Consider the following 27,193-nt stretch of genomic DNA (forward strand, 5'->3'; position numbering starts at 1 on the left):
ATTCATTCCCTCAGCAACACCCCCACCACACTTCAGTGACCCCTGTGTCTCAGGATTCTGCTCCTAGATGTCATAGAGTAGCACAGTTGAGCTAATTACCTGTGTCACCTCGAACAGGCAGGGGCGGGAAACAAACTGAGTCACACAACCCAAGCTCCTGCCTCCAACGCCAAAGTCCAGCTGTCATTTCACACTTCCTGCTCCTCTCCAGCCTGACACTACCAGCTGCTCTCACACACACCCCCTACAACACAACCCAGCCACACTTACCCACCCGCCAGGCTCCAGACACGGAGCACGGAGAGTAGCCACTGACCACTACTGCACGCCAGCCACTGAACTCCCCCTTGCTCACTGCTGCCTTCTGTGAGGAAGCCTCCGCTGCCCTCATGGCCCATCACCCAACTTTGAAACCCTGGGTCAATTCTGACACATTTCTCTCCTCAAACTTGGGCTGTCGGTTCTGCATGATCAATGCATCTGATCTGTCACTCCTGTCACTCCTGTGTCCCCAAGTTTGTGACCCTGGGCTAGGGCAGCAGCCACTACCTCGTCCTACTCATCCTACCATTCCTGTCACTTGGTGGGCTCATCCTAGGGTCCAAACTGCTTCCCTGTGGGCTAGACTCTCACATCCTCTGCTAAGAATTCCAAACTCTTCCCAACTCACCCTTTCTGTCCCCAAGTTCCTGCTCTCCCAGGTTCTGCACACTGCCACCACATACTACTTCCTGCCATTGACCATTGCTCTGCATTATTCCCTCAATATGAAAAACACTCCCACTCCAGAATTTATCTTTGAATCCTACTCAGTGCCCAGAGAGCTCATCGTGGCTGCTGCCTCAGTGCCTTCCTGATCCACAAAGCCAGAGTCCAGGGTTCCAGAAAGTGCCCTTGACACATGTATGTGTGACTTCCCCAAGACCGGAGATTCCTGAAGGCAGGGGCCTATGCATCCCACAGCTCTGCTTTACCCCCTGTGAGTCACTCAGAGGGGCTCAGGAAGTGATTGTGAAGGATGGACCGAGTCCCAGAGCAAACGCCAACAGGCAGAACATAGCACACTTGGCTCCAGCTGGGCCTGGAGTGATGGGATCATGGCCAAAGCTGAGTCCCCTCAGGTCTGTCAACCTCCTCCTGCTACACATGGGCCTTGGGAGCTGCGCTTCAGTGTTTCAGTACACACCCAAGAGCTTCCAGGTAGAGGAGAGCATCACTGGCCATCTGCCTCTAAGATACAAATGGACAGGACAACAGGACAATTGCTGGCCTCAACACCTAAGAAATGACCTCCATTTCCTGTCAGACCCAACAGGGCACCCAGGTCAGCTCATTCATGCCAGTAATAATGCTGAAAGGAAAGCATGTTTCGTCACTGTGAGGGGCACATCTGAAAGAACCCAAGCTTACCAATGCTTACCAATGGGCAGGAGCCCCAGGAGACTAGCTCTGGTGATCCGGAAGTTTGGAGGAAGGTTAAAGGCTGTGTGACATGCAATGGCCCTGGGTGCTGACTGGCAGGGAATTCCCTTTCAACTTCAGCAGCTGCCAATGTAAATGACAAGGCCTGGCTGCACAACAATTTCACAATGTGTACCAAGAATCTCAAAAATGGCCACACCCTCGGGCCCACTCATAGATCCGAGAGCCCACGCGCTGAGGGAAATAATCCTAATGAGGCACTGCTTTATAAACAAGTTGGCTAATAACTTCACTGCTTGGGGGTGAAGACAGAGTGCTAACAGGCGGTCACCAGCAGGGAGACTTCTAAATAGCACAGTTACCAACCACACAGGTGACAATTATTTCACAATTTCTACATGCCGGCCACTGTGCTAAAAGCCTCATGGACATCCATCTGCCCTCGCTGAGAAGTGACACTCCTGAGGTTTGGTGACACCAAGTGATTCGTCCTAACGTTCTCAGTTTCTGGCAGTCTAACTCCAGAAATGGAATTCTTACCGTAGAATGTTGGCCCTGTCTGTGTACATGCACACGTATGTGTGTACATGTGTGTGTGTGTTTGAGGGAACAGTACACATCTATTTTAAGTATCACACCTATTTTAAATAAATGAATATGCTATTTGAATGACAGAGAAAATGTGTCTGCGTCTATAGGGAGAACCAGAGGATATACAATTGTGCCTACTCTGAGTGACTTCTCTTAAAATCCTTAACCTAAGATTAGCAAAAGAAAGCACCTCAGTGAGTCAGAAGTGTGTTTCTGGTAGGTTGTACAGGGTAGCAGGGCACGTTCAGTGTTCTGTCAGCTTTCAGCCATGGGACACCGAAAATACACATTCAGGAGGAAGTCACCAGTTCTCCCAAAAAGATGAGCTGGATCACCTCACTGTGACCTCCAAATCTGTCACATTTCCTAAAGTAGAGAACACAGTCATCTGGCAATTGGCTTCAGAATGTCAGGCCACCCCTCTCATATCACGTGATCATTACTCTGGAAGTAGACTGGCAATTTTGAATTAAAATCACAAACCAAGGGAGCTCTCACAAGTGGTGCCCACACTTCCTGTGAATGCTCAGGTGAGCAAAGCCATCACTCATGAGGGCCTGACCTGCAGCTGAGACTGAGTTCTCAGTCTTCCCTGGCCTCGTGCACATCAGGCCACAGTGGGGGCTTGCTGAGTTTACTTGTAATTGAAGTACCTGACGCTTTTCAACTGTGATATCTTACAGTAAAGTCCAGCTTTCTGTCTTGTCCCAAAAAAAAAAATCAGAAGCTCCAAACACTTCAGGCCCCAGGCTAGCAGCCATGTGGAAACAGTGTCACGGCTGCCCCCTTGGAAGGACACCACGCAGGTCACCACAGCCCCACTGCTCCTGCCACTCCCAGATAGTGGTGCTGCCCTATTTGCCTGGTTGTGGTTTCCCAACAGCAGAGGGAGTTCATGCAGTGAGATGTGTCCCGAGGTCATGTGTCAATCAAACAGAGGAAAACTGAAACAGGAAAGTCAGGCTGTGTCTCGACAAATGGGAGAGGGTGCACATCCTAGGACCTCTGCTCACCCATGTTACCTCCTTGGTCTTAATTGCCTGCAATTTCTCTTTCTAGCCTAGAGAGTTCCTAAGAAGCAAGTTAGTGAAAACCACATCCTTCCTCATTTTCTAGAGAGTTTCCTATCTGGTGACACTCTGCATGCCACAACCCTTCTTCAGAATTCCTCTGACATTTGTGGTTACCCAAGGCCTTGTCCCAAGTAGCTATGACGAAAGGTGAAGAGGGGATGCCCATGTGAACAGCCTGACTCATGTCACTCAAAGCCCCCTTTCAGAGTCCAGGAACTTGGAACTGGGCCCATATTAAGCAATATTTTGGAGACATACCCCTAGCCCAGCTCTCCCCGAAATCTGAAGCTTTGTATGTGAAGATTTTGTTCAAAGTCCTAGGTGGCCAGGAGTTCCAAAGTCACTATAACCTTCCTTCTGTAAGCCAGAAGCACACCGGTGGGCTCAGAGTGAGACCCATGCTAGGCTCTCTGCCGTACCTCCAGCTGGGCAAAGACCCCAGGCTGAGAGGCCTGTGCACTTCAACTTCCCCTTTACAGGTGCCCAGACAAGCAGGAACCCTGCCACTGAGTCTAATGTACTACAGGACTCCATGCTATGTGGCCCCCAGGGCTGTGACCCATGTAAGCCCAACTCAGTGGACTTGTGGGCACTGCTGAGGTGATACCTCCAATCCAGCCTGAACCCTCCCTCCACTCACTCAGGTAAGCTCTCCTTGTCTTTGTTATCATCTAAGACCCGGACATAGACTTTGAGGACTAGAACTTTGTCAGCCCTCCAGACACTTACAGAGGCCTCCCTGGGCTCCTAGAGGACTTGTCTCCTGCACGCTCAGAAGGACAGACAGACACACATTCCTCTTCTGTTGCTGCCTCAAGGGGTTTAAGACAGCAAGTTTCCCCTAGAACCACAGATGAACTGACGCATGAGGCCAGAGGTGGGTGCTCACACAGGTGTGGTCAGGGAAGCCCAGCCCTCCTATAATACCTCACCTGGGGTTGGGAACTCGTGGTCTCTGTGTTCCTACTGGTCAAAGGGATTACCTAGAAAGTGGTATGCTAGGAAAATCTGAACTTCCTAGATGGGTAGATCCAAAGGGTCCTGACCCAGGTGGGCCATATCACAGGCTCTCACACTGCAGGTGAAGCAGGACTGGGTGGCCCTCTCCAATATTTTTAACTGGTATATGGTTCTGTCCTTCAAGCTGGGCCACTCAGAGCTGCTGGTAGCAATGGCTTTACCAGAGACTATAGAAATATACAACAGATGGCAATTAATAATTCAGGGGTCGACCCACCAGAGGGGTAATCCTCTGATGGAGGAATCCCGTCAAGCAAGGCTTACGGAACCACAGACTCTGGACTGGTTGCTTCTGTCTGTAATTTTTCTTGTGTGCCATTACATTTCTCCCCTAAGAACTGCTCTGGGTATTTTTCCTCTGCTTGTGTGTTTATCTTATGAATATATTCCATCTATTGGACACACATACAGCTGTGGATGGTCAGGAAGATGATTTCTGCTTAAGCTGTATAATTCTGACGAATAGAAATAATACTAGGATATTTTTCATTATTCAGATGGACATAGGAAAATACTCAGCTACAAAGACAATCTTTTACACATTTTTGCTAAGGTCTCAGAGCAAATCCAAAAATAGACTAAGTTGCTCCTGGAGACAATTTGCTCAAGGACAAATTCCCAAGTGTCCGTTGAACCAAAGTCAAGCTGACAGCATTAGGACATAAACCGCTTGCAGTGATAGACTTTCTGCACGTACTCTTAACCTCGGTTTATGATACAAGACTAGGTTTAGCCAACTAATTGTTTACTGCTTAGGTCCTTGGTTTCAATATAACTTTCTGTCTGGGAACCCTGACCACTCAGGCTACGTGCACAGCCAAGTGTTACTCACTGGCCCGTCAGTGTGACATCTCTAGCCTGAGAGAAACTGCATGACTTATCATGTGTTATGAGAATGGGTCAGACCCTGTATATGTAACTCAGTATTGTCCAGAGTTTAACTGTTGAAGTGAGTGTATGTGTGTGAGTGTGAGTGTGTGCGTGCTAAAAGAGGGATACAGCTGAATGTGCAGAAGAGAAGTGAGAAGGAAGTGTGAAGAGATGTAGCTGAGTGGGTAGAGAGGTATAGAAAAGAAACGTGAATGTAGGGGAGATGTATGTGAAGGAAGAGATGTGGCTATATGGTGAAAGAGCTGTATAAATGAGATGTCTAGCTGAGGCTGTGTGGAGATGATTTGTAACTGTGTGGAGACAGGGAAAATGAAGCTGTATAGAAAAGAGATATAACTGTGCAAAAGAAATATGTAGCTGTGTGGAGAATGTGCGGAAATGTAACTGTGAAAATAGATGTAACTATGGAGGGAGATGTATGGCTGTGCAGGAGAGAGATGTATATATGTAAAGAGAGATATGTAGCTGTATATAAAGAATGTAGCTGTGTAGAGATGAGAGATTTTCAGAAAGAGAATTTTTCAAGATGAAGTAAAAGAGAAAGTTACCATCAGAAAGCGTGTATTTCCTTATTTCCCCTCAGATAGAAAAAGTCTAGCCCTTGCCACATCTGTGGATTTTTTTTTTTACACACCCTGGTGCTTCCTGGAGGCTCTCACTCTGGTTAACAATTCTTATACCCTGCTCTGAACTCTGCCCCAAGCCCTCTCAGATCTAGCCTAGATGAGAGCTTATATTCTCCCCACAATCCATCCAGTTTCTGTCTAGCTCTTAGATGATATACCTGGAGATGAGGCGAATGGAGTCTTGTTCCAGGGTCCTCAGCATAGAGCCCTGAGTGCATTATGCAACAGGTCCATAGACGGTACTCATGTCTACCTTATACTGCCATAGCTCATTACCCAGTTTTGAGGCCCTTTGGGGTCCATCCATTTCCCTGGCTGACTCCCACCTTCCTCTTCTCTAGACAGTTCCAACCGGGCCTTCAGATCCCCATGGCTCAGACTTTACCCCACCATCATCCCAGCGTCCTCCACAGGGCAGATGTAGGTAGGAGAAGTTAAAACAGGATGGCATCAAATCCTAGAAACTTCCCCCACTTCTGGGCCTGGTGTCTCAGACCTGTAATACCAGCTGCTTAGGCAGCTGAAGCAGGAGGATTACAAGTTCCAGGCCTTGGATAACTTAGTGAGATCTTCTCTCAAAAATAAGTAGATAAATAAATAAGTCTGGGGAATGTGTGTCTTCATTGAATATCTTCTACCATCTGGACCCAATGAGGAGAGTCCCTGTAATTTCAGACTAGAGAGCTTTTCTGAAGCAGACAGGGCAGGGTGCCTGCTCATGAAATGTCATTCCACATACCCTTGCTTTTACCCCTGGGATGGGACAGGATGGGCCTGCCTCATACCTCCCTGGTGGCTCTGTTGTGACCCTGCATCTCCTCTCTCCTGACACTGACTTTATGTATTGGAGAGAGACACATCTTCATGGCAGCTGGGCAACAGGCCCTCCCCTCTGCCTAGTGGGGAGTATCAGCCTCACACTCAGAGGACTTGGGGCCCGCACTAGACACTACCTGGACAGGGAGCTAGAGACCTGGGCCAAGGTGCTCCTGAGTAAGCTTGTGGGTCTCCCATTATGTTACACAGCTGACCCCCAGCCTCAGTGAGCAGAGCATTTCGAAGGCTACCAGCAAAAAGGGGCTTATATACATATGACAGGAAAGACCAGTGATCCAGCCCCTCCATTCTACAGAAATGGAAACTGAGGCAGGAAGAGGGCAACACCTCATCTGGAGAATGGTAAAAATTCAGTGAAAGAACCAGGAACAAAACTCTGAGGCACTGAAATATGCCTCCTCCAGCACCCAGCTCCACCAAGGCTGACACGCAGCGTGGGCCCTCCTCCAGCACCCAGCTCCACCAAGGCTGACAACACACAGCGTGCGCCCTCCTCCAGCACCCAGCTCCACCAAGGCTGACAACACACAGCGTGCGCCCTCCTCCAGCACCCAGCTCCACCAAGGCTGACACGCAGCATGCGCCCTCCTCCAGCACCCAGCTCCACCAAGGCTGACACACAGCGTGCGCCCTCCTCCAGCACCCAGCTCCACCAAGGCTGACAACACACAGCGTGCGCCCTCCTCCAGCACCCAACTCCACCAAGGCTGACAACACACAGCGTGCGCCCCCTCCTCCTTCCCTTCCTCCTCGGCCAAAGCCACTTTTAAGAGCAGCATGGAAAACTCTCAGGAAGAGAAAGTGAAAGATGGTACTTGTGGTGAACAGGGTCAGGGTGACCTTGAACACTAACAAGGCTATGGACAATGGTACCCCAGATCCAGCCAAGTGCGAAAAGGTCACAGGTCCTCAGCACCAAATTTCCCTCCACTGGCCGCTTACCTTCCCGAAACGGCTGTGTTTGCATCTGCAGTCGGATCTTGATGAGGTCCACGGGACCGCCCAGTCCAACAGAGACCACACCAGCCACCATGCTAGCCAGGAGTAGGTCAGACAGACTTCGGCCAGGGCCAGCCTCAGGCTCCCCATAGCGGTGCCGGCTGAGGAACCGTTCGGTGTTACTGAAGACCCCAAACACCACCGAGTTGTAGACAGCAATGCTGGCCAGGGGGAAGGACATGCCCTTGAAGAAGCCAAACACCTGGCAAGGGGATCCAGTGGGAGGAAGTGTGAGGCCAAACCACTCCCCCAGGGGCTCTGTCTGCATACTAGGTGTGGGACTCCCCTGATGCTCTGGGCCTCCCTCCTGGGAGCTTTGGGTAATACATGCTGGAGACATCCAGAGTCAATAATCCACTGTCTTAGAAAAGAGCTCCAAAGAGGGTCTAGATGGCACAGAAAAGACAGAGGAGGAGGGCCACACACAACCCAGGCAGTCATTCTAGACCCAAAGAGGAGCCTTCTGCACAATGCAGCCTTGGTATCATATATGATGCTAAGATGGTGTGTGTGTGTGTGTGTGTGTGTGTGTGTGTGTGTGTGTGTGTGTCCCAAATGGCAGTCTCTGGAGCTGGAGAAGATCAGGCTATGCTACAGAACATCTGAGAAGCCCTAAGGAGTAGTGGGCACGACCAAGCACCAACACACCTCCTCACTGCCTCTCAAGCGAAGCATGCGCTCTCTCTTTGGTTGCTTTCTGTGTGTCAAGCCTTCGGGGACACCAATAAGAAAACAGTCTTCACCCTACTGAACTCATGGTCTGGGGGTAGGACAGATGAGGATGGGGTGGAGGGTACAGACAAACTGACAGGCAATATAGTACAACTCACTAAGTCTGTGGTAAGGGGCTAACAAAGGGATCTCCTAACGGTGTCAGGAACAGCCTGTAGGTGACAGCACCTCAGAATGGGATCCCCTCCATACACAGACACATGTAAATACACACACATACAAACATGCATGCACACACATATATATGCATGTGCACATACATACACACATATATAGAGAGAGAAGAGGGTAGAGTGAGGAGGGGGAGGCTGAGAAACAATGCTTCATGCTGGGGTCAGGGTCTCCTTTATAACTGTGTTCTCAATAAGACCACAGCTGCTCCAAGGAAAACTGGAAAATTCCACAGCCGTTGGAAGAACGGAAACAGTACACACGTGCCGCAGATGAGAACGTCCTAGGAGGCCGCTTCACACACTGAAACTGTGCAAAGCTATGCCACAGACTGGTGCTCCTGACAGGGTAGGACACACCACATACGTGTGTGCACACACACGTGCAAGTCTTGTTTCAGGCTCTTCCTCCATAACTTGGGACGCCGAGCTACACTGCCCCAGAGGCACCACCTGAAGTCCCCACAGAGTCCTGGCAGTGGGACACTAGCTGGCAAGTACTGCAGGGGATGTGAGCCAAAAAAGGAGACTCAACGGCTCTCTCTCAGGAGATGGGGAGTCACACCCACCACCTCGGAATGCCAAGTATGAGGTTGGTGGTGTGCACTCTGACTTCAGAGCAGCCAATCAAGAGAGTGACGAACTTGTCTTCTGACAAGCTCGGTACTTGCAGGAGGCCACACAACCGTAGGGCGTTGGTTAGGATGGGGCCTGTGGCACCAACAGTCACAACTGGGTGCATTCCCAGGACTCAGGAAAGTGAAGAGCTGCCACAAACTGCCTTTGACCATTTCTTTAAATTAGGTCATTTCATCCTCAATTTATTTATTTTTTTATTTCAGATTCCCAACAGGTAGTCTTAGAAAGTAACCCACTAATTCTTAAAAGGGAGCTGGTGTTATAAAATATTATTCTGTTTCCTATTTGAAAATCAGCGCCTAATCACATGGGGAAGGTTCTGCACCCAGATAAAGGGAAGTCTGCTGTGACTCAGCGTACCCAGCAATCATTGTTTCAGGAAACTGACAGTGGGCCTTCCCATACTGTGGTTCTAAGCCCTCAGAGCTTCTCCAGAGAGTCCGTACAACACCAGTTTCTCCCCAGCAATGCCATGTGGTACAAAACGAGAAACTAGGTGATAAGCAGGAACAAGCTGCCTCATGTCTGTTGCGCTGGTGTAGGAGTGTGGCCCGGGCCCCCGCCCATGGGAGAGCCTGGCAGACACCCTCCACCCGTCCCAGGGCACTCACACTCTCCCTCTTGTACACCATGCGGATACAGTTGAATGTGTTCCCATAGCCAACACCAGCCTGCAGGCGAGTCTGTGGAGAGAGGCAAGGGCAGAGACACACTCTGAGATAGGTCACAAGCCCACGAAGATGCCCAAAGTGACCCAGCCAGGGAGGAGAACCAGGCTCAGTCCTGGCCAGCTTGGTGCCACATGATCTTCAGGGACACTTGCTCTGATATCCATCCAGCCCAGTTCCACACAGCAGAAGGCTGCTTGAAGTCAGAGAATGACCCAGATCAGTTAGGTGTGTAACGATGATGGCTGCTGAATTTAGGAGGCTCGCCTCAAGTACGAAAAGCCAAACCGTGGCTCTGTCCTACCTCTGACGATGTCTTTGGGGACACCTGCCCATCTTTCCATCTTTCTAGTTTATGTCCCTCTCTCACCTAGACAAGGTCTCCGGCCCTCCTCTACACCACAGCCAGGCTGAGGTTTCTCAAAATCACTGCAATCATGTTTACAACTCTCCAGGGCCCTCTATCAAATGCTACCAATGCCCAGGCACTTTGAGGGTGGGGATTGGCCTGCCTGTTACCCTCCACACCATTTCCTCCAATGGCATCCTCCTTCCCATGCCAACCACATATACATTTCCTGCCTCCAACCTTTGCTCTTGCTGGTCCTCTGGAACTCCCTCCCGTTCCTCTTCTGTTGGGTCTGAACTTCTGTAGACTGTGTAGGGTTCACATTAGATTAAGACACACATAAGCTTAGTACACGGATTCCCTACCAGGACAGGGCCACCCATCTTGCTCTCCTCTTGTCCTTGCCTTGAGAACAACAGCCTTAGCACAGTAACAACTCTGCAGGGACCTAAGAAGTTACATGGCTAAGGCATATGGCATCCTCTAGGAAGTCTGGATAACCAGGGGCAGGAGGCAACAGGCACAGAGCTCACAGGACTGTTCAGAAGAGCGTCTGCCCTGGCCTCAGAGGGTCCCTTCTTTACACATATACTGAAAGTCTCTTTTAGAAGCTGTGAGGGCCCAGAGTGGTCCTGCCCCCTGCAGCACCTAGTGGGCAGCAAGGAGTGAAGGTCCTCAGAAGCAAGCCATGACAGTGACAGGCTCCAAGCTGGCAACTTTCTGCAGCCCCAACCTTCTGTGATAAGCAAGGGTATCTTCTAGCATGTATCATTTTAAAAATAATTCTAATGCCGAATGCCGTTTATTGAAGGAGGGAAGAGGTCTTAAATACAGGCTTACAGCACAATGGGAGAACCCCAGAGGGCAGAAGTTCACTACCGATGTTTTACAATCTTGCATCTAAGCTGTTAACACCCATTATGCAGGATACACAGACAAGGAACTTCCCTTAAGCATTTAGGAGGGTGGAACCCGGCAAGGAATTAGCATAGGGAGGATATCAAGGTCAAGGTCAGCAAGCAAGGCAACAGTTACCCTAAACGGGGGCCAGGACCCTACAGGTCCCCCTTTTACTAAAAAATGAGCTTCTGACTTAGGTTTTGTGGGACATCAGCAGGTCACCTTATCTGTCATGGAGACGCCTGCCCAGGCCACATAAGAGCTCTGTCTTAAGTTGGTGAGCGCCCCCCAGGCATTACCCATCTCTGAATACTCATTATCATACAGGCAGAATTAACTGCTGCCAAAGATCTCAAAGTGGCGCTGGGCTTGCAATCTGTGTGTTCGACACAGAAAAGACCAACAGAAGTCCTCTTTCTCTGCCCCAGTCAACTATACACATTATAACTTTTTAAATATCTTTTTAAATTTAATGGCTTTTTTGCGTCTAGTCTTGTTTATAAAAACTTAATACCAATTATATTTTAAATTGAAACTTCACAAATCATATTTAAAACACAGAAAGCATGTTTGACTGTATCCAAAATATCAAGTACAGGCAAAGTACAGTGTGGGGGCCCACAGAGAATCCATAAGAATCCTGCCTTATTCCATCTTGACTCAAGGTCAAGAGAATCTGAGCTTGTTTTGCCCCACAAGGCTACATAACAGGATATTTTGCCAAAGGTGTGGTTACCAGGTGTCTTGAGTACTAAGGAGGTGTTTACACTTGTTTGTGTACTTTGAACCATGATGTCTTTTGTCTGCCTTGCTTTGAGTATAAAAAGGCTGTGAATAATAAGCTCAGGGCGACTATGGTATTGACTCAGAGCCCTCCTGATGCTAATAATAATAATAATAATAATAATAATAATAATAATAATTCTAAGTGTGCAACTAATATGGGAATACATTGTCAATAAAAATTTCACTATAAGTTCAGAGCCTCCCCCAACCCTATCTCATTCACCTTTCTCTAAGGAGCAGCCATGGCCAATAGCAAAACCAAGAATTTGACTGACATCTACCTACATTAATAAACGTATGTAGCACAGATAATAGATGGGAAATGCTATCATGCTGTTCATAAGTGTTAGGTTTATAATTAGGGAGATGAATTGCCTTTCTCAGACACCATTTGTTAAATGTCAATATTATAAATCTGTTCCAACCATCAGAAGATTCAGCAATAAAGACAGCAAAATCTCAGACCTTGTGGATAACATAGCTTAGTAGGGTTGGAAAAATATAGTGAAAAAAAATCTCCAAGAGTAGTTGAGCAACTTATACTGGGCTAGATGGATTAAAGGCAGAAGGAGGGGCCAGAGAGATGTCTCATCAGTAAGAGCACTGATTGCTCTTGAAGAGGACCTGGATTTAGTCCCAGCACCCACATGGCAATTTACAACTGGCTGTGACTCCAGTTCCAAGGGATCTGCTGTCCTCTTCTGGCCTCTGAGAGCACTGCACACACTGTACAGACACACGTGCTGACAAAATGCTTATACACATAAAATAAAAAAATAAAGCTGAAAATGTAGAGTGAACACAGAGTAGGGTGGGTAGTAAGGAGGGGGTGGATCTGGGAGGAGTTGGGGGAAGAGAATAAATAAGATCGAAATACTCAAAGAATACATAAAATACTGCTCTTTTAAAAAAAAAACAAAGCATGGAAAAATAATTGGAATATAAGCAGACAGTAAACCTCAAAGCTTTGAGAAATAATAATTTCAAAATAAAGTATATCTGCTAGCTGAATGTTATATTAAAAAAAATAAGCCCATGTTAAGAAGGGCTGAGTGGCGGTGAAGGAAACTTAGGCTGCTGAGTGGGAGAGACACTCTGGAATTCGCAGCAGTAGGGGGCTGAAAGCCACAGAAATCAAACTTGGGGTAGTGTGTCCCCAACCAGGATGATGATAGGGACTATGGAGGTGATGTAGGCCTCTCTCCATACCCCACTTAAAGCTGGCATGAGGTCCCAAACTATCTCTCCCTGGCCCCAGCTCTGCCACAGGGTGGTAGAGACCATGGAGGAACAAGTTCCCCCAAGGTTGAACAGTTAAAGCACTCAAGCCCATGAGGACGTAACTCTAGAGCAAACCTGGATCCCAGAGCCTCCACCAGACACGTTGAACACTTGGTAGAGTGCTGAGGTCAGCAGCCGAGCCAAGGCTCCTGGCCCTGGTTACACCAACTGCAGACCGCATGCATATGGGCACCTGGAAGCCCCTACTGAGCTGCATCCTGCAAGTGCCACACCTTACAGATGAAGCACACTGTTGGCTTTAGTTTCCACCATTGCCTGAAGCAGCCCAAGCATATTGTCACTGTCATACAGCTCTAGATATCAGCCATCCCAGTTCCTCACTGCAGGGGAAGGAGCCTTTCCCTGAGGCTGCCAGCCCAGGGCCTGATGAGCAGGGTGCTCCATGGATGAGTCTTGGGCCCCTGGTTTACCTCTTCTACCCCTGCAAGTTGTCCGGCAGGAATGAATTGTCCCTGCTCTGTCTGTAGCCCCTCCATGGACAATCCTCATGACAGATTCACTAGGAAGGTATTATCTGCCCATTACTGACAAAGGGAGGAAAGTTCAGCACCAAGAGAAGGTGTGCTAGCTTTCTATCACTGGGACAAAACAGTGAAGACCAAGGCAACTGAAAAAGAAGACATTTGGCCGGGCGGTGGTGGCGTACGCCTTTACTCCCAGCACTCAGGAGGCAGAGCCAGGCGGATCTCTGTGAGTTCGAGGCCAGCCTGGGCTACCAAGTGAGTTCCAGGAGAGGCGCAAAGCTACACAGAGAAACCCTGTCTCAAAAAAAAAAACAAAAACAAAAACAAAAAAACAAAACAAAAAGAAGACATTTAATTTGGGGCTTACAGGTCCATCAGGGCAGAGAGCACGGAGGCAGGCAGGCCGGCCTGGTGCTGGAGCAGCAGCTGAGAGCCCATCTGACCCACAGAATGAGGCGGAGAGTCTAACTGGAACTGGGGGCTTTTGAAACCTCAAAGCTTGCCCCCAGTGGCAACCTCCTCCAATGGGGCCATGCTTCTTCATCCTTCTCAGACATTTCTAAGGGAGAACCAAGTGTTCAAACATGAGCCTATTGGGCCATTCTCCTCCAAACCACCACAGAGGACAAGGGTGTGGCTAAGACTGGACTCTTCTGACTGTGTTTGTGGTTACACATATACATGGGGGCACACATGTGTATCATTCTCAGGGACACCACCCACTCCCTTTGAGATGAGGTCTCTCACTGTCCTAGACCTCACCAACTAGACTGGACTGGGTAGCCAGTGAGCTTCAAGGATTCTGTCTCTGCTTTTCAGAGCTGGGGTTCCAAGTGTGTGCCACCATGAAGTGTGTGCCACTGTGCCCAGCATTTTCACATGGGTTCTGGAGATTGAACCCAGGTTCTTGTGCTTACAAGGCCGGTGCTTTGTTGACTGAGCTATCTCACTGGCCCTGCCTGGACTCCTGTTTGGGGCTTGCCTGAGCCTTTTCATTTGGCAAGAACTCTAGAGAAAATGCCAGCCAGGAGGAGGAGAATGCTCCAGGGTAAACAAGGATATGTGCCCTGGTAAATCCAGGGCAAGCCACAGGAGCCCGCTGCCACACTGGGGGCCTCAGCAAGAGGGTTCCTGACTGGATACCACCTGGATCTTCTCACAAGAAGGGTTTTTCCAGATGCAGAATGGGATGGGAAGAGGACAAGGCCAGGCTTTTCCAGCGTGTGTGCTGGGGTGGGGGAAGGCTTGCCTACGCAGGGAACAAGGAGATTCACTTCCCTAATGGCATGAATCCAGTGGTTCATGTCCTTAGAAAAGAGACACATCTTTGACAAGACACGGGCCATGTGAAGGCAGAGGCAGAGTTGTTGGAGAGGTGAAACCATGGTCAGGACTGTAGCAACAGCACAAGCCAGGACGGAGGCATGGGGCACAGGCCCCCTGAGGTCTCCACAGGGGTCCAACAGCTTGATTTTGCTTTCTGCTTCCTGACTGCAAGAGTTTGGAATTTTGGAATTTCTGGAATTTTGAAAAAGATTTATTTATTTTTCCTTGTGTGTATGAGTGTTTTGCCTACATGTGTATCTGCGCACCATGTGTGAGCAGTTACTGTGGAGGCCAGAAGAGGGCATCAGATGCCCCTGAACAGATGGTTGTGAACCACCTCATGTGGGTACTCGGGATTGAACCCATGTCCTTTGGAAGAGCAGCCACTTAACCACTGAGCCATCTCTCCAGCACCAATTTCTATGATTTTAAGGCAGCCAATTTGTGGTAATTTACTACAGCAATCCAAGAAACTAATACCCCAGCCATCTTTTTCTAGGTCAGTGTGTCACATCCTATTCAACAATAATTTGTTGAGTTCACTTTTATCTGGTCAACTAGAGACATAGTGGCATATTCCCTTGCTGTGACACAGAGGAACACATTTGGTGAGCACGTCCATGGCCAGTCCACTGGGGAAGCCACTTGGGAGAAGGACTTCGAAAGTGCCTCCACATCATCCCAAAGAGAAATGAATGTATACTGTTTAGTTTGGGAACCTTTAAACACATTCTCTGAATTTGGTTAAAACGTTGTGGTAACTGGGGAGAAGATTAATTTACACTGATGGTATTAAAGCAACAGCTCCCAGCTGAGAATGTCTAGTGGGTATCGGGAACGACTTTCTCATCATCCCCTGCAAGGCAGAGTAACTTAAGCCTGCATAACAGGCTGTGTAAGTAGGAGATGCCGGAATCAGGGCTTAGACCTACGCTGTGCCACTCCACAGCCCAGGATTTCTAGTTTGAGTTGTGCCTACCAACTGATCCCACTGGCGTTGATTATCAGAGGGACCTGTGGTGGGGTAGACTGGGAAGGAATTTGGTGAGTCTGAGCAAGTTGGGAGGCAGGAGTAGTCAGTGCCCTCCAGACAAAAGAACAATAGCTGAGCCCCACCCTGGAGAGGTATACAGCAGGCATAGAGTAAGCCTGGCCCTGACCTAGGAGGGGCCATTGGCACATTCAGAGGAAGACAGAGAGAAAAGAAAGTGCAGACATTTGAGTCGGGCCTCAGAGCTTCCTCTGTGCACAGACCAGGGAGTCTTAGGAAGGGTTGGAGCTCTATTGGTGGCCATGTTTCAGGGCCATGGCTGGGTCCCGCTCGCCATGCATGGGTCATGTGTGGGATGGCTGGGACTCAGACTGTCCTTTTGTGGCATCTCACTCCTTCATTCCTGTTTTCCATGACATGATCTGAGACAAGCTCCCCTACTCCTTCAGGGGTACCTGTGAATGTCAGGAGGGCTCTGCTGGCTGCAGGGTCCTCATACCCTATGTGCCTTTTCAAATTATTCCAGCCTAGGTCCAAAGCCCCAGCCTGACAGCCACGCACCCTAAGGACTGAGTGCGGACCTGCCTACATTTGAGTCCACAGTTGTAATGCAGATTCAGTGCATCAGCAAACTGTCTTGCTGGCCTTTGCCAAGCATGGTCCCCACCTCAGCACTCCTTCCCATGCTGCTCCCTGTGCCTGGCATGTATTTCCAGTGACTGGAAACGCAGTCCCACAAGCTCAGACCCCATCTCACATCTGAAACCTTTTCTGATTGTTCAGCTCCCCAGGACTTGGAGGAGGACAGTCATATGTTCCCAAGGACTTGCAGGAGGACAGTCATCTGTCTCCAGGGAACTGGAGAAGGACAATCATCTGTCCCCAGGTACTTGGAGGAGGACAATCATCTGTCCCCAGCGACTTGGAGGACAATCATTTGTCCCTAGGTACCTGGAGGAGGGCAGTCATCAGTCCTAGCTCCTTCCTCACCAACACAGAAGATCCTGCAGGCAGACAGGAGACTGTGATGGAAATAAAGCAAGCCTCCTGGCATCACATCCCCCAGGACAGAAGACCTGCCCTTGGCTGCAGAGTCCTGTGGGATCAGAGGGAGGCACGGTCCTAGGGGCAGACCCACCCAGGTACCTTCCGAAGAGGTCATGAAAACACAGCGACTATACCTTGACTGTGTCCAGAGGGTAGCCAACAATGACACTGGCTGCACCTGTAGGTCAAAGAACAACACTGGTCAGCCAAACTCTGGACTCCTGGGTTGTTCCTGCCATCCCCTAGAGGAGGTTAGAGACCGAGGCATGGCAATCATGAGTCGCCAGGGGTTTTTCCGGTGCACAGGGCTGGCCCAGTTACTGAGGAAGATGGAGAGTAGACTCAAACCTGGGCCTCTTTTTTTTTTTTTTTTTTTTTTTTTTGGTTTTTCGAGACAGAGTTTCTCTGTGTAGCTTTGCGCCTGTCCTGGAACTCACTTGGTAGCCCAGGCTGGCCTCGAACTCACAGAGATCCGCCTGGTTCTGCCTCCCGAGTGCTGGAGTAAAGGCGTGCGCCACCGCCGCCCGGCTTTCCTGGGCCTCATTTTTTAAAGTACCCCAAAATGAGAATTACGGCTCAGGGACAACTGGATATCCACGTGCTGAAGAATGGATTTAGATCCTGCCTCACACCACATACAAAAAGTTATCCAAAACAGACCAAAGGGTTAAAACTCTAAAAGATACAAATATGTGGAAAATATTTTACAACCCGGGTTTTGTAACATTTGTAGTTACAATAAAGAAGGCACAAACAGCAAAGGAAGAAGACTAATAGGTGAACTAGACATCACAATAGATACTCTCGTGAAACTGAAGACAGACAGCTGAAAAATGGAGACATTGTTTCCAAATCACCTATCTGCTAGGGTCTCAATTCCAGAATACACAGAGAACTCTTAAAACATTGTTTAAGTGGCATATTTGACATCTCTGAGGAAGACATGCCAATGGCCAACAGTTCATGAACATATATACTCAGCATCATTGGTCACTAGGGAAATGTCAATCAAAATAATAATAAAACTTCACATCCACTAGGATGGCTGCAATTTTTTTTAAAAGAAAAACAGATAAAAAGTGTTGACAAAGATATAAAGAAATTGGACTTTTGTCCTGGTTGTCCTGGAACTCACTCTGTAGACCAGGCTGGCCTCAAACCCACAGAGATCCAACTGCCTCTGTCTCTGTCTCCCAAGTGCTAGGATTAAGGGCGTGCCCCATCATGGCCTGGGTAAGAAATTGGGACTTGTGTATGTATGTACACTACATGCATATGGTGCCCGTAGATGTTAGAAGAGGATGTCGGATTCCCTGAAATCACACATATAGATGGATGGTTCTGAGTATACGAATGCTTGGAACTGCGCTGGAAGAACAGTGCAGACTCTTCTGAACCCTCTCTCTCTCCAGCCCTGAGAACTCTTGTACATTGTAGATGGCAATGCGAAACAGTGCCATCACTGCAGAAAACTGGTTATTCCTCAAGAGTTAAACACAGAATTACTACACGACTCAACACTCCGACCCTGGATCTATACCTAAGAATTCAAAGCAAGAACTCAAATAAGAGCAAGCATACCATGGTCACCACAGCATTCATCACAGGGGACAAAGAGTGGGAACACAACCAATGTCCATCAAGTGGCATATAATGAATAAATGTGGTACAGAACAATGGATAGCTACTTAGCTGTCAGTAGTACTGTGTAGCCATTTCCTCCAAATGGAAACATCCCATCCTGGAAGAAGGATCCTTAAGACTCAGGAAGTAAAACTCACAAGTCTCAGAACTTCCTGAAACTTGTAAGATTTACAGGGTCCTCTTCCCAAACTTATACAAGCAGTAAGGGCTGCTGGAGAGAGGAGATGCTCTCTGTCCAGTTAAACTGAGACCAGGTGTACAGCAGCTTTTAGGAGCTGTCAGCCATGCTGTGGTGGGTTCTTCAGTAAGTCTCCCATGCTCCTCTAACTAACCCCTTGTGTGTACTCCTGACAGTAACTCTAGTAAACTTCCTGACCAGTTAAGTTAGACCTTGATGCTCTGTGGGGGGTGAACAATTCATATCTACCCAGGTAAAGTCACAAAACAGGTAGGAATGGAAGTACTGAACCCTGCTGCAATGTGGGTGAACCTTAAAAAACATAGTATGCTAAGTAAGAGAAGCCAGACACAAAGGCAAACAAGCTGTGCAACTTTATTTAAATGAATTATGGAGAATAGGCAAAAAGAACCCAGAAAACAGATTAGGTTCCAGGGCTAGGGGGAGGGGAGGAGGTTAGGAGTGACAATTGAATGGATAAGGAGGAGGCAGGGAGGAAAGGGAAAGAGGGAAGAAGGGAAGGAGGGAGGGAAGGAGGGAGGGAGGGAGAAGAGAGAGAGAACAGGACATCTGGCTACACAAAGTCTCAAAGTCACCTAGATGAAGAAGCCTTTGTGGTCCCTAGCACTTGATGTTCACACAGGGCTGTTTTTCCAGGACAAATTCCTCCACCCCACTGGTGAAAAAGGCAACACTCCCCCAGCAGAGGAGTCTTACAAGCCAGGCAACAGAGACGCTTGTTGCTTGGTCTAGAACTTCCTGTCTTCTTCACCCTCCACTCTCCCCTGAACTGGGCAGCAGGGAGTTGAACAGCAGTCAAAGAAAGCCTGGATCTGCTGGTCCAGCTCAGCCCAGGTGCCACTGTCTCCCCCAGGGTGGGGCAGCCATCCTCAGGTCTGGAGCGGCAGCTCAGAGCCCAGGACAAGCATCGCCCTGCTCACACTCAGCCCACATGCCTGAAAGCAGGGATGCGAAATAAAAATCGAGGTACTAGGGCAGTAGTTTCTAGAGCTTGGAAAGTCTGTAGGGCTTCAGAAAAACGTGGGGGACACTGTGGTGAGATTTTGTTGCACAGTGTCATTAAGGAAGACAACTAGAGGCACTTGACAGGGACCTCAGCACACAGCTAGCAGCAGCGGGTGGGCTTGGGCTTTACTCTAAGACTGCCGTTTTGTTAACTATTCCAGTCATGTTTTGCTTTGCTACAGTAAAATGATGATGCATGTAGTGACCCCTAAGCACAGGGACCAAGGAGTCCAGAAGAGCTGTTGAGGAGGACATTGAAGAAGGTGAGATCTGATAGGTGACAGCGGGGGATCAGAGGGATTCCTCTCAGCTGTCTCAGGCAAAAGCACCGGTAACACTCCACTCCCTGCCCCACCGGCTCTGCTCCCTCCAGGGGCAACGCCCTTGAGAACAACCTGATCTTAAAGTCCAGGTTCTTGGCCACCTTGAGACCGGGATTCAGGAGTCAAGCCAAGCGCCAACCTAAGCAAAAGTTTCTTGGAGAAATGTTCCCAAACCCAGGTGCGCTCTGGGTCACTGAAGGGTGTGCACACACTGAGGTGGCTCCATTGGTTGTCTGCCCCGACCAGCGGTTTAATCATTATGGGATCCAAGTTCCTTGGGACCTGACATTGAGGCAAATCAGAAGCTCGAGGAAATCACTGTGAATCTGAAGAGCTTGCCTTCAGAAGCTAGGACAGACATCAGGACCAGCCAAGCGGACTAGGTTAGGGACGCGGGGTGCTGCAGGCGTCACTCACGCCAAGCTCTGTGATGAAACCAGGCAATGCAAAGCACGCTGAGAACACCAGGTGCAAACAGCTGGCGCAGGGCCACCGCGCAGCTTGCCCTGTAGTGCAGGGGTGGAGGGGGGCGGTGTCCTGCAAGCACACTCACCTCCGATCCAGCCCGCCGCGAAGTCTTCCAGCTGGAAGTTGCCCATGGCCAATGCGACTTGTGCCCGGGCAACGTCCGCTCAGTGTGTGTCGGGCATGGCCGGTGTCCACAAGCGCAGGCGACTCGATCACCCTGCAAGTTCTTCCCCAAATTCAGTGTTCCAGCCACCCGCGCTTGGGCAGTCAGCGAATGAAGGCGGGTGGCTGACAACCCGCCCCCAGCGGATCTTAAAGGCACAGCACTCAAGAGGCGTGATCCAGGAGGCTGTCCCAGTTATCAAGGGAATTCCCTTGTACTTCTGGCCACCGCCCTCGCTCCTCCCAACAACACAGCCTCAGGGTCTTTCATGTCTTCCAGGTGAAAGCAGCAGCCAGAGGAGCCAAAACCTGTTTAGAACACGCTTGCAAAGTTGTTCAAGAGAGTGAAGGAGGGAGGCTTTACAAACACCACACGCTGCCTGCAGTAGGACCCACCCGGCAAGACTCTCAGCTGTGTGGAAGGGCACACAGCCCTGCAATAACTAATTGAAGGTTATCTAGCTGCTGCTTTCACCTGGAAGACATGGAAGAGCCTGAGGCTGTGTTGTTGGGAAGAGTGAGGGCAGTGGCCAGACATACCAAGGGAATTCCCTTGGTAACTGGGACAGTTTGGGGAGATGGGTTAGTGGGGAAGAGCACTTGCTATATAAGCATGAGGGCCTGAATTTGGGTTCCCAGGACCCACATGCCTGGCATCCTTAGGTGCCTAGAACGTCAGAGTTGGAGGACAGGGGCAGAAGTCCCAGAGACAAGAGGATTGCTGGGGCTTGCTTGACAGTCAGCCTAGTGGAAAACAGAGTAGGACACTTGAGGTCCTCGTCTCCTCAACACACATATACACATGCATGCATACATGTGTACACACATACACATGCACACACATGCATGCATGCACACAAACTGTAATTGAACAGCATCTACAAACCAGAAATTCTTAATGATTTGACTGGCTGATGGAAAGCCATGGACCATTTCACTATAAGATGGAGTACACACAATTTTTCCAAGCTAGTTCTAGAGTTAAGAGACTGCCTCTCCTCCTCCAGGTCATACACTGTCCGCATGCCCTGGGTTGAGAGTCCCATCTATCACTGAGTAATTGAATAAGGTATGGGAGTACCTCATTCAGAAATCAGCTTCAAGCCAGCTCTGAATGAGTCTGTTATCCTGCACTTAATTGAAGCCCCCTCCCCCAGTTCTTGATTAATCTTTTCAGCAAGTCTGTGGACCCCACTCCACGGGCCAGGAAAGCCATTGTGTATTTAAAGTATAAAATGTATATGCATCTCACACAGAAATGGTAATCCTTCAGAAAAGAGGCCAAAGCAGGGCATGAACATGTCCAGATCCTGGTCTGAAAATAGATTCTAAATTATTCCCCCAACACTGGCTTCCACAGGGAAAAGCCCAGGCAAGTCCTACCCAGAAGGGAAAATCCTGCAGCCTCCTCTGAAGTGTGCACACAGCCCCCTCCTGCGGACAGGTCTGGCCTGAATGGGCACCCCTGTATTGACAGAAGAGCCTCCTCACTACAATGGGAACACAGGAAAACATTTCCAGCAGTCAGGCTGCAGTAAAGCAGCGGAAACTCTACTGCAGCTCAGATGCTCTCTGATGTGTCCTCGGCTTCTGTGTTGGTGGAAACCCGCGGTCTCAACACATTCCAGATGCTTTACTGACAGCCCAAGTGTTAGTCAGATGCAGGCATGGATGATAAAAAAGATAGCTAAGGAAACAGAAGGGAATGTTGGCTTCAGTCTGCAACATCCCACAATCACACATGCTGATGGATCAATCAGTAGCTCCACAGAACCTTCTATATAAGTGAGGCTGTCTTAGAGGACATCACACCACAGCCCTGGAGAGCTCAGCTCACCCTGACCAGCCTTCAGAACAGGGAGGACAGGGTGATTCAACCAAACACTAATCCAGGTGGTGCCACGAGGGGTAGGTTTATGAGTATGGGTGGGTGATGGTGGATGTTACTAGAAATGTTAACCCAGGGTCTTAAACACGCTAGCTGTGAATGTGTGTATGTATGTATATGTATATGTATATGTATATGTATATGTATATGTATATGTATATGTATATGTATATGTATATGTATATGCATATGTATGACCAGCACCACAGTCAACTGAACCTTGATCACCTGGGAAAGCTTCATTCAACCATTTTAAACGCTCTAAAAGCAAACCACATGCTGTCCTGAAAGAAGTCAGCTCTTGCCAGATGGTTTCAGTCTTCTGGTCCATCCAACAAATGGGACTAGCTCAGGTCAACTCTGACATTGCACACAGGGGCTTTGGTTTCTCAGGTAGAACCCTGATGGGTACTCCGCATCACTGTGCACATCTTCAAACACAGATGTGGAAACAGAGGTACTGAGCGAGCAAACAAGATCCTATCAAGCTAGGAGCATTATCCCACAGCTACAAAGTGGTGGCATGATTCTAGGGGCAATCTACAGATGCTACCTGACTTTTCTGACACCTCCCTTCAACATCTCTTCTTCTACCCCTTTGCTCTCACATCTACCCCGCCCCCAGCCTGAGATGGCACTTGGCAGGTGCTGGTATTGTCCTGTGCTGGCTTAACAGTGTGATTCCAATCAACTGAGGCCCTTCCTCTAGCCATGTCCTTTCAAAGTCCTGAGCTCAGAGCACCTAGGGGTCCAAAGTATCTCTCTTTTGGGGGTATGGTGTGGTGGGGATCCCTACCAGGTGCTAACTCAACCTACACTGTCCTAGCCAAAAGTGTGGTCTACCTTCCTCTGCAGGTAGACCACACATCCAGCCAACCCCACCCCTCACCCCCCACCACTGCAGTCCAGGGACATCCAGGCTGGCCACACGAGGCACCTTTGTTCCATTTGGAATGTCCTACCTCCCCCTGCCTCTAAGGAAGGTGACCTTGTGCTCACCAGTGTCCAGCTAGCTTCCAGCAGGGGCGCAGCTCTGGGTCCCAGCCACAGCACTCAGGGCTGATGGGGGTGGTGAGTGTGGCCTGGAGAAAGTCCCTCTGCTTAGCCTGCTCTTGTCCCACTGGTGCTCTTGGGTCAGTGTGTAAGAGCAATTGGTCAGGCTTCCTTCTGCCAAAGCAAGAGTCTGACGACTGGCACCTCTCCAGAGCCTCCTGAGGAGTGGGGATCAGTGGTGGGTGGGTCCTCCTGTAGCCCTGTCCTCATCCTCCACGAGGTGTGCACAGACTTTGATTTTTAATTCCAGAGCCAACACCACCCCTCTGAGGGGAGAGTGTAGGACGAAGCAGGAAGCACAGGCTGGCAGGGTGGGGGGAGTCTTGCAAAGCCCTATGGAGGGGTGAAGAGTCACAGCCTGTGTCTGAGCTCACGTCATATGCACATGGGGGTCCACTCAACCTTGAGGCTACAGCACTAGTGGAGCTAGGCTCTACCATGCCTGCGATCCTGTGACCATTTGGGAGACGAGAGGTCCCTGAAGAGCGGTCCTTTGGCGAGCCTACTGTTGGAGTGCGTCCAGTGTGAAGCCAGCCAGTTCCCAAGGCCACTCTCGGAGGACCACCTAAGCACTTCCAGGCAGACTGCCAGCTCCTCAGTCCCGTGTCAGCCCCATTAGGTGGTCTTGAGTTGGCAGGCAGCACTGCTGGCAGACAGGATGGCCTCCCTGGCCCAGGGTTCTGCTGCTTGATTGTCAATGAGCCTGAGATGACTGGAAGCCCTCACATTCCCGAGTGCACGCTGTGAGTCTACCCTGAAGCATGTCACAAGAAGAGTACGGAGAACCCTACATGGAGTGGCAGCATGGAGCAGGCAGGCCCTCAGAGTCCTGAGCCCTGGGGTGTGGGACCCGGCAGAACCCTGGTTCCAGCAAAGGAACCACCCATCCCTGGATTTCCCTCTTGGAGGCAGCATTGATGCCGCTGCTGAATCTATGCTGTTTTCTGGGCTAGGATGCAACCAACCAGCTCAGAAAGTAACCAGAGCTCAGAGTTAGCCTCTCAGAGAGAGGGGCTACCTGGGCTGCCATGGCCAGAGAGAAATTCCATTCCATCTCCCTCAGTTCTTCCACACAGAGCTCTTGCAGCATGACTATGTGGTAGGGGCATGTGTAGGATGGGGTGGGTGCTGGTGTCCTTGGATAAAGGGACCCATTTCCTGTGTCTCCTTCAAGGGCAACAGAAGCTCCTGGGTACTGGTATATGCCAGCCTTTCCTTTTGAGAAAGCCGCTAAAGAAGAGACTGTCTGGGATACGACATGGACGCCCCTGGGAAAGCGCTGGAGGAGTTGTTTCCAGAAGTCAGGGAAGGCTCCACAGCTTGGAGTCTCCTGGTGATACCTTCAGTCTACTTAGCCATGGCTCCAGCTCTCTAACACTTTTCTCGGCCAAGGACTCAGTCTCTATCTGAGCCCACCATCTACACCTGTGCCCACCATCTACACCTGTGCCCACCATCTACACCTGTGCCCACCATCTACACCTGTGCCCACCATCCACACCTGTACCCACCCTATACACCTGAGCCCACCATCTACACCTGTGCCCACCATCTACACCTGTGTCCACCGTCTACACCTGTGCCCACCACCTACACATGAGCTCATCATCTACACCTGTGCCCACCATCTACACCTGTGCCCACCATCTACACCTGTGCCCACCATCCACACCTGTACCCACCCTATACACCTGAGCCCACCACTTACACCTGTGCCCACTATCTACACCTGTGCCCTCCATCTGCACCTGTGCCCACTACCTACACCTGAGCCAGCTGCTCACCACTCTGATGACGGGCCTGCAGCTCCTCTTGCCTGGCTTTCTTCTCCCCTTCTTTGTCTCCTGTCCATCCCTAAATACAAGGTTCCTTGGAGACCTCCGTGGGCCTTCCTCCGTTCACACCATCATCCATCCCCCTACTTTACTTGTCCCCAGACTTCACTTCTGAGCACAGAACCACTGTTCTACTCAAGGCCTCCACCTGGGAGGGTCACATCGCAGCCCAGCATGTCCATGAGAATGCTAACCCCCAATGCTGCTCCTTCCCAACCCCTCCACACAGGAGACTGCACCTCCACTGAGCTGCCACGCACACGTGGGTATGAGCCTCACTGCTCTCTCCCAGGCCTCACCCCTCCATCCAGGAACTCCTGGTGCTCTCCCTGTCCTCTGGCGGCCCAGGCCACGCCTGTGCTGTCTCTGCCTCAGCACAGTGGACATAGATTTGGTCCACTTTGTTCCCTCTGATCTGGTCCTGGGCTCCCTCTCCAACTGTTGCCACAGCAGCCTTCAGAAGCCTGACCTCTGCTGCAGCCACCTCTCTGCAGTGTCCTCCGTGACTGTCTGTGGCCTAGTCTGCACGTTTTGTTTCCCCATTCAGGCCTGTGTGGCAGAGTCCAGTGGCCTTTCCACGTCTTACTCCTACTACCTAAGCTTTGTCCAGCTGGACTCCAGCCAGGCAGTGTGGCTTCACACCCCACATTCCTTCCCTGTGTGGGACTATGAGTCCCTTGTGGGGGTGCTTCCGCTCTCTGGCTAAGCCCAGTGCCCACTCCTTTGTGATTCTGCTTGGCTGCCACTTGGCCTGGCAGGCCTTTGCTGAAGTGCACACCACCACATTCCACCTCGACTGTCTGTGCTAGACATAGCCACCTGCCTGCCTGTGCACTCTGGCCTATAGTCTGTCTGTCCATCAGATGGGAAGCCTTTGAGAACAGGCACTACCTTGTCTCCTGGGCCTGTGTAGGCCTGATGTTCAGTCAGCACTCAGAGGTCCCTTAAACAGGGAGGCTATGGGGCAGTGACTAAGGGGCTGGCCACCTGATGTCAGCAGAAGAGGGAGTCTGGATCATGGCAGAGCTGAGGAGGCAGCCACCTCCCTTCCAGTTGCAGTAGTGACACCTCTCCATGGGCCTTACCAGAGCCCCACAGAATCATGGCTTCTTTTGGGGCCTCCAAAGTGTTGGCTGCTTTTCTGCCTCTAGGCCTTTGTACTGACCACTAGGACCCCATCCACCACCGAGAATAAAAGGATGTAATTGAAGAACCTAGGCCCCTGCCTGGACCCCTGCCTTGGCTATTCTGCAGCCATGACAGACTGTGGAAAACACCCAACAGAATGTAGGCCCCTGACACAGCATGATGTGCCCTTGAGCCCCCAACCTTGGGCCTAGCTCTAGTTACAGGAAAACCCTGCCAGATGTCCCCATATAGTAGAAGCAGCCAGCAAGTCACAGCAAAGCAGGGTCGTGATAAAAACTGTAGTAGCCACCACTACCATTTCTTGAAGCTGCAAACTAACCAAGGACGGAAGGTGCTTCAATCCTGAGTCTGCTCCTCTGTAGTCTGCAGACCCCAAGTCCCCCTTGCTTTAAAAACTCCACCCTCTGGCTACTCGGGGTCTCTCCTGCTCTGCTGCTGAGTCGGGGGACAGAGTCTCCTGAGTTAACTCGTAGTAAAAAGACCCTTTGCTTTTGCATTGGATTTGGTCTCTTGATGGTCTTTGGGGGACTCTGGGTACAACAGTAAAGACTGAGGACTGTGACAGGACTCCACACACATGCTTTCTTTGGGTGTGCATTGTCCCTGTGCTGGCTGCAGGAGGTAACTGGAGGGA

General features: G+C 50.1%; 1 protein-coding gene across 1 annotated transcript in view; it reads right to left on the reverse strand.

Moving 5' to 3' along the window:
• Nucleotides 1–20,691, reverse strand: part of Slc25a48 (solute carrier family 25 member 48) — a 41,997-nt gene extending 21,306 nt beyond the window's left edge. The window contains 4 exon segments of the mRNA XM_059262247.1: nt 7,403–7,661; nt 9,612–9,683; nt 16,968–17,011; nt 20,558–20,691. Coding sequence (XP_059118230.1) covers nt 7,403–7,661; nt 9,612–9,683; nt 16,968–17,011; nt 20,558–20,603 — 421 coding nt within the window. The 5' untranslated portion in view covers nt 20,604–20,691.
• Nucleotides 20,692–27,193: the final 6,502 nt, after the last annotated feature.

Source organism: Peromyscus eremicus, chromosome 5, assembly GCF_949786415.1.
Source record: "Peromyscus eremicus chromosome 5, PerEre_H2_v1, whole genome shotgun sequence".
NCBI classification, from domain to species: domain Eukaryota; kingdom Metazoa; phylum Chordata; class Mammalia; order Rodentia; family Cricetidae; genus Peromyscus; species Peromyscus eremicus.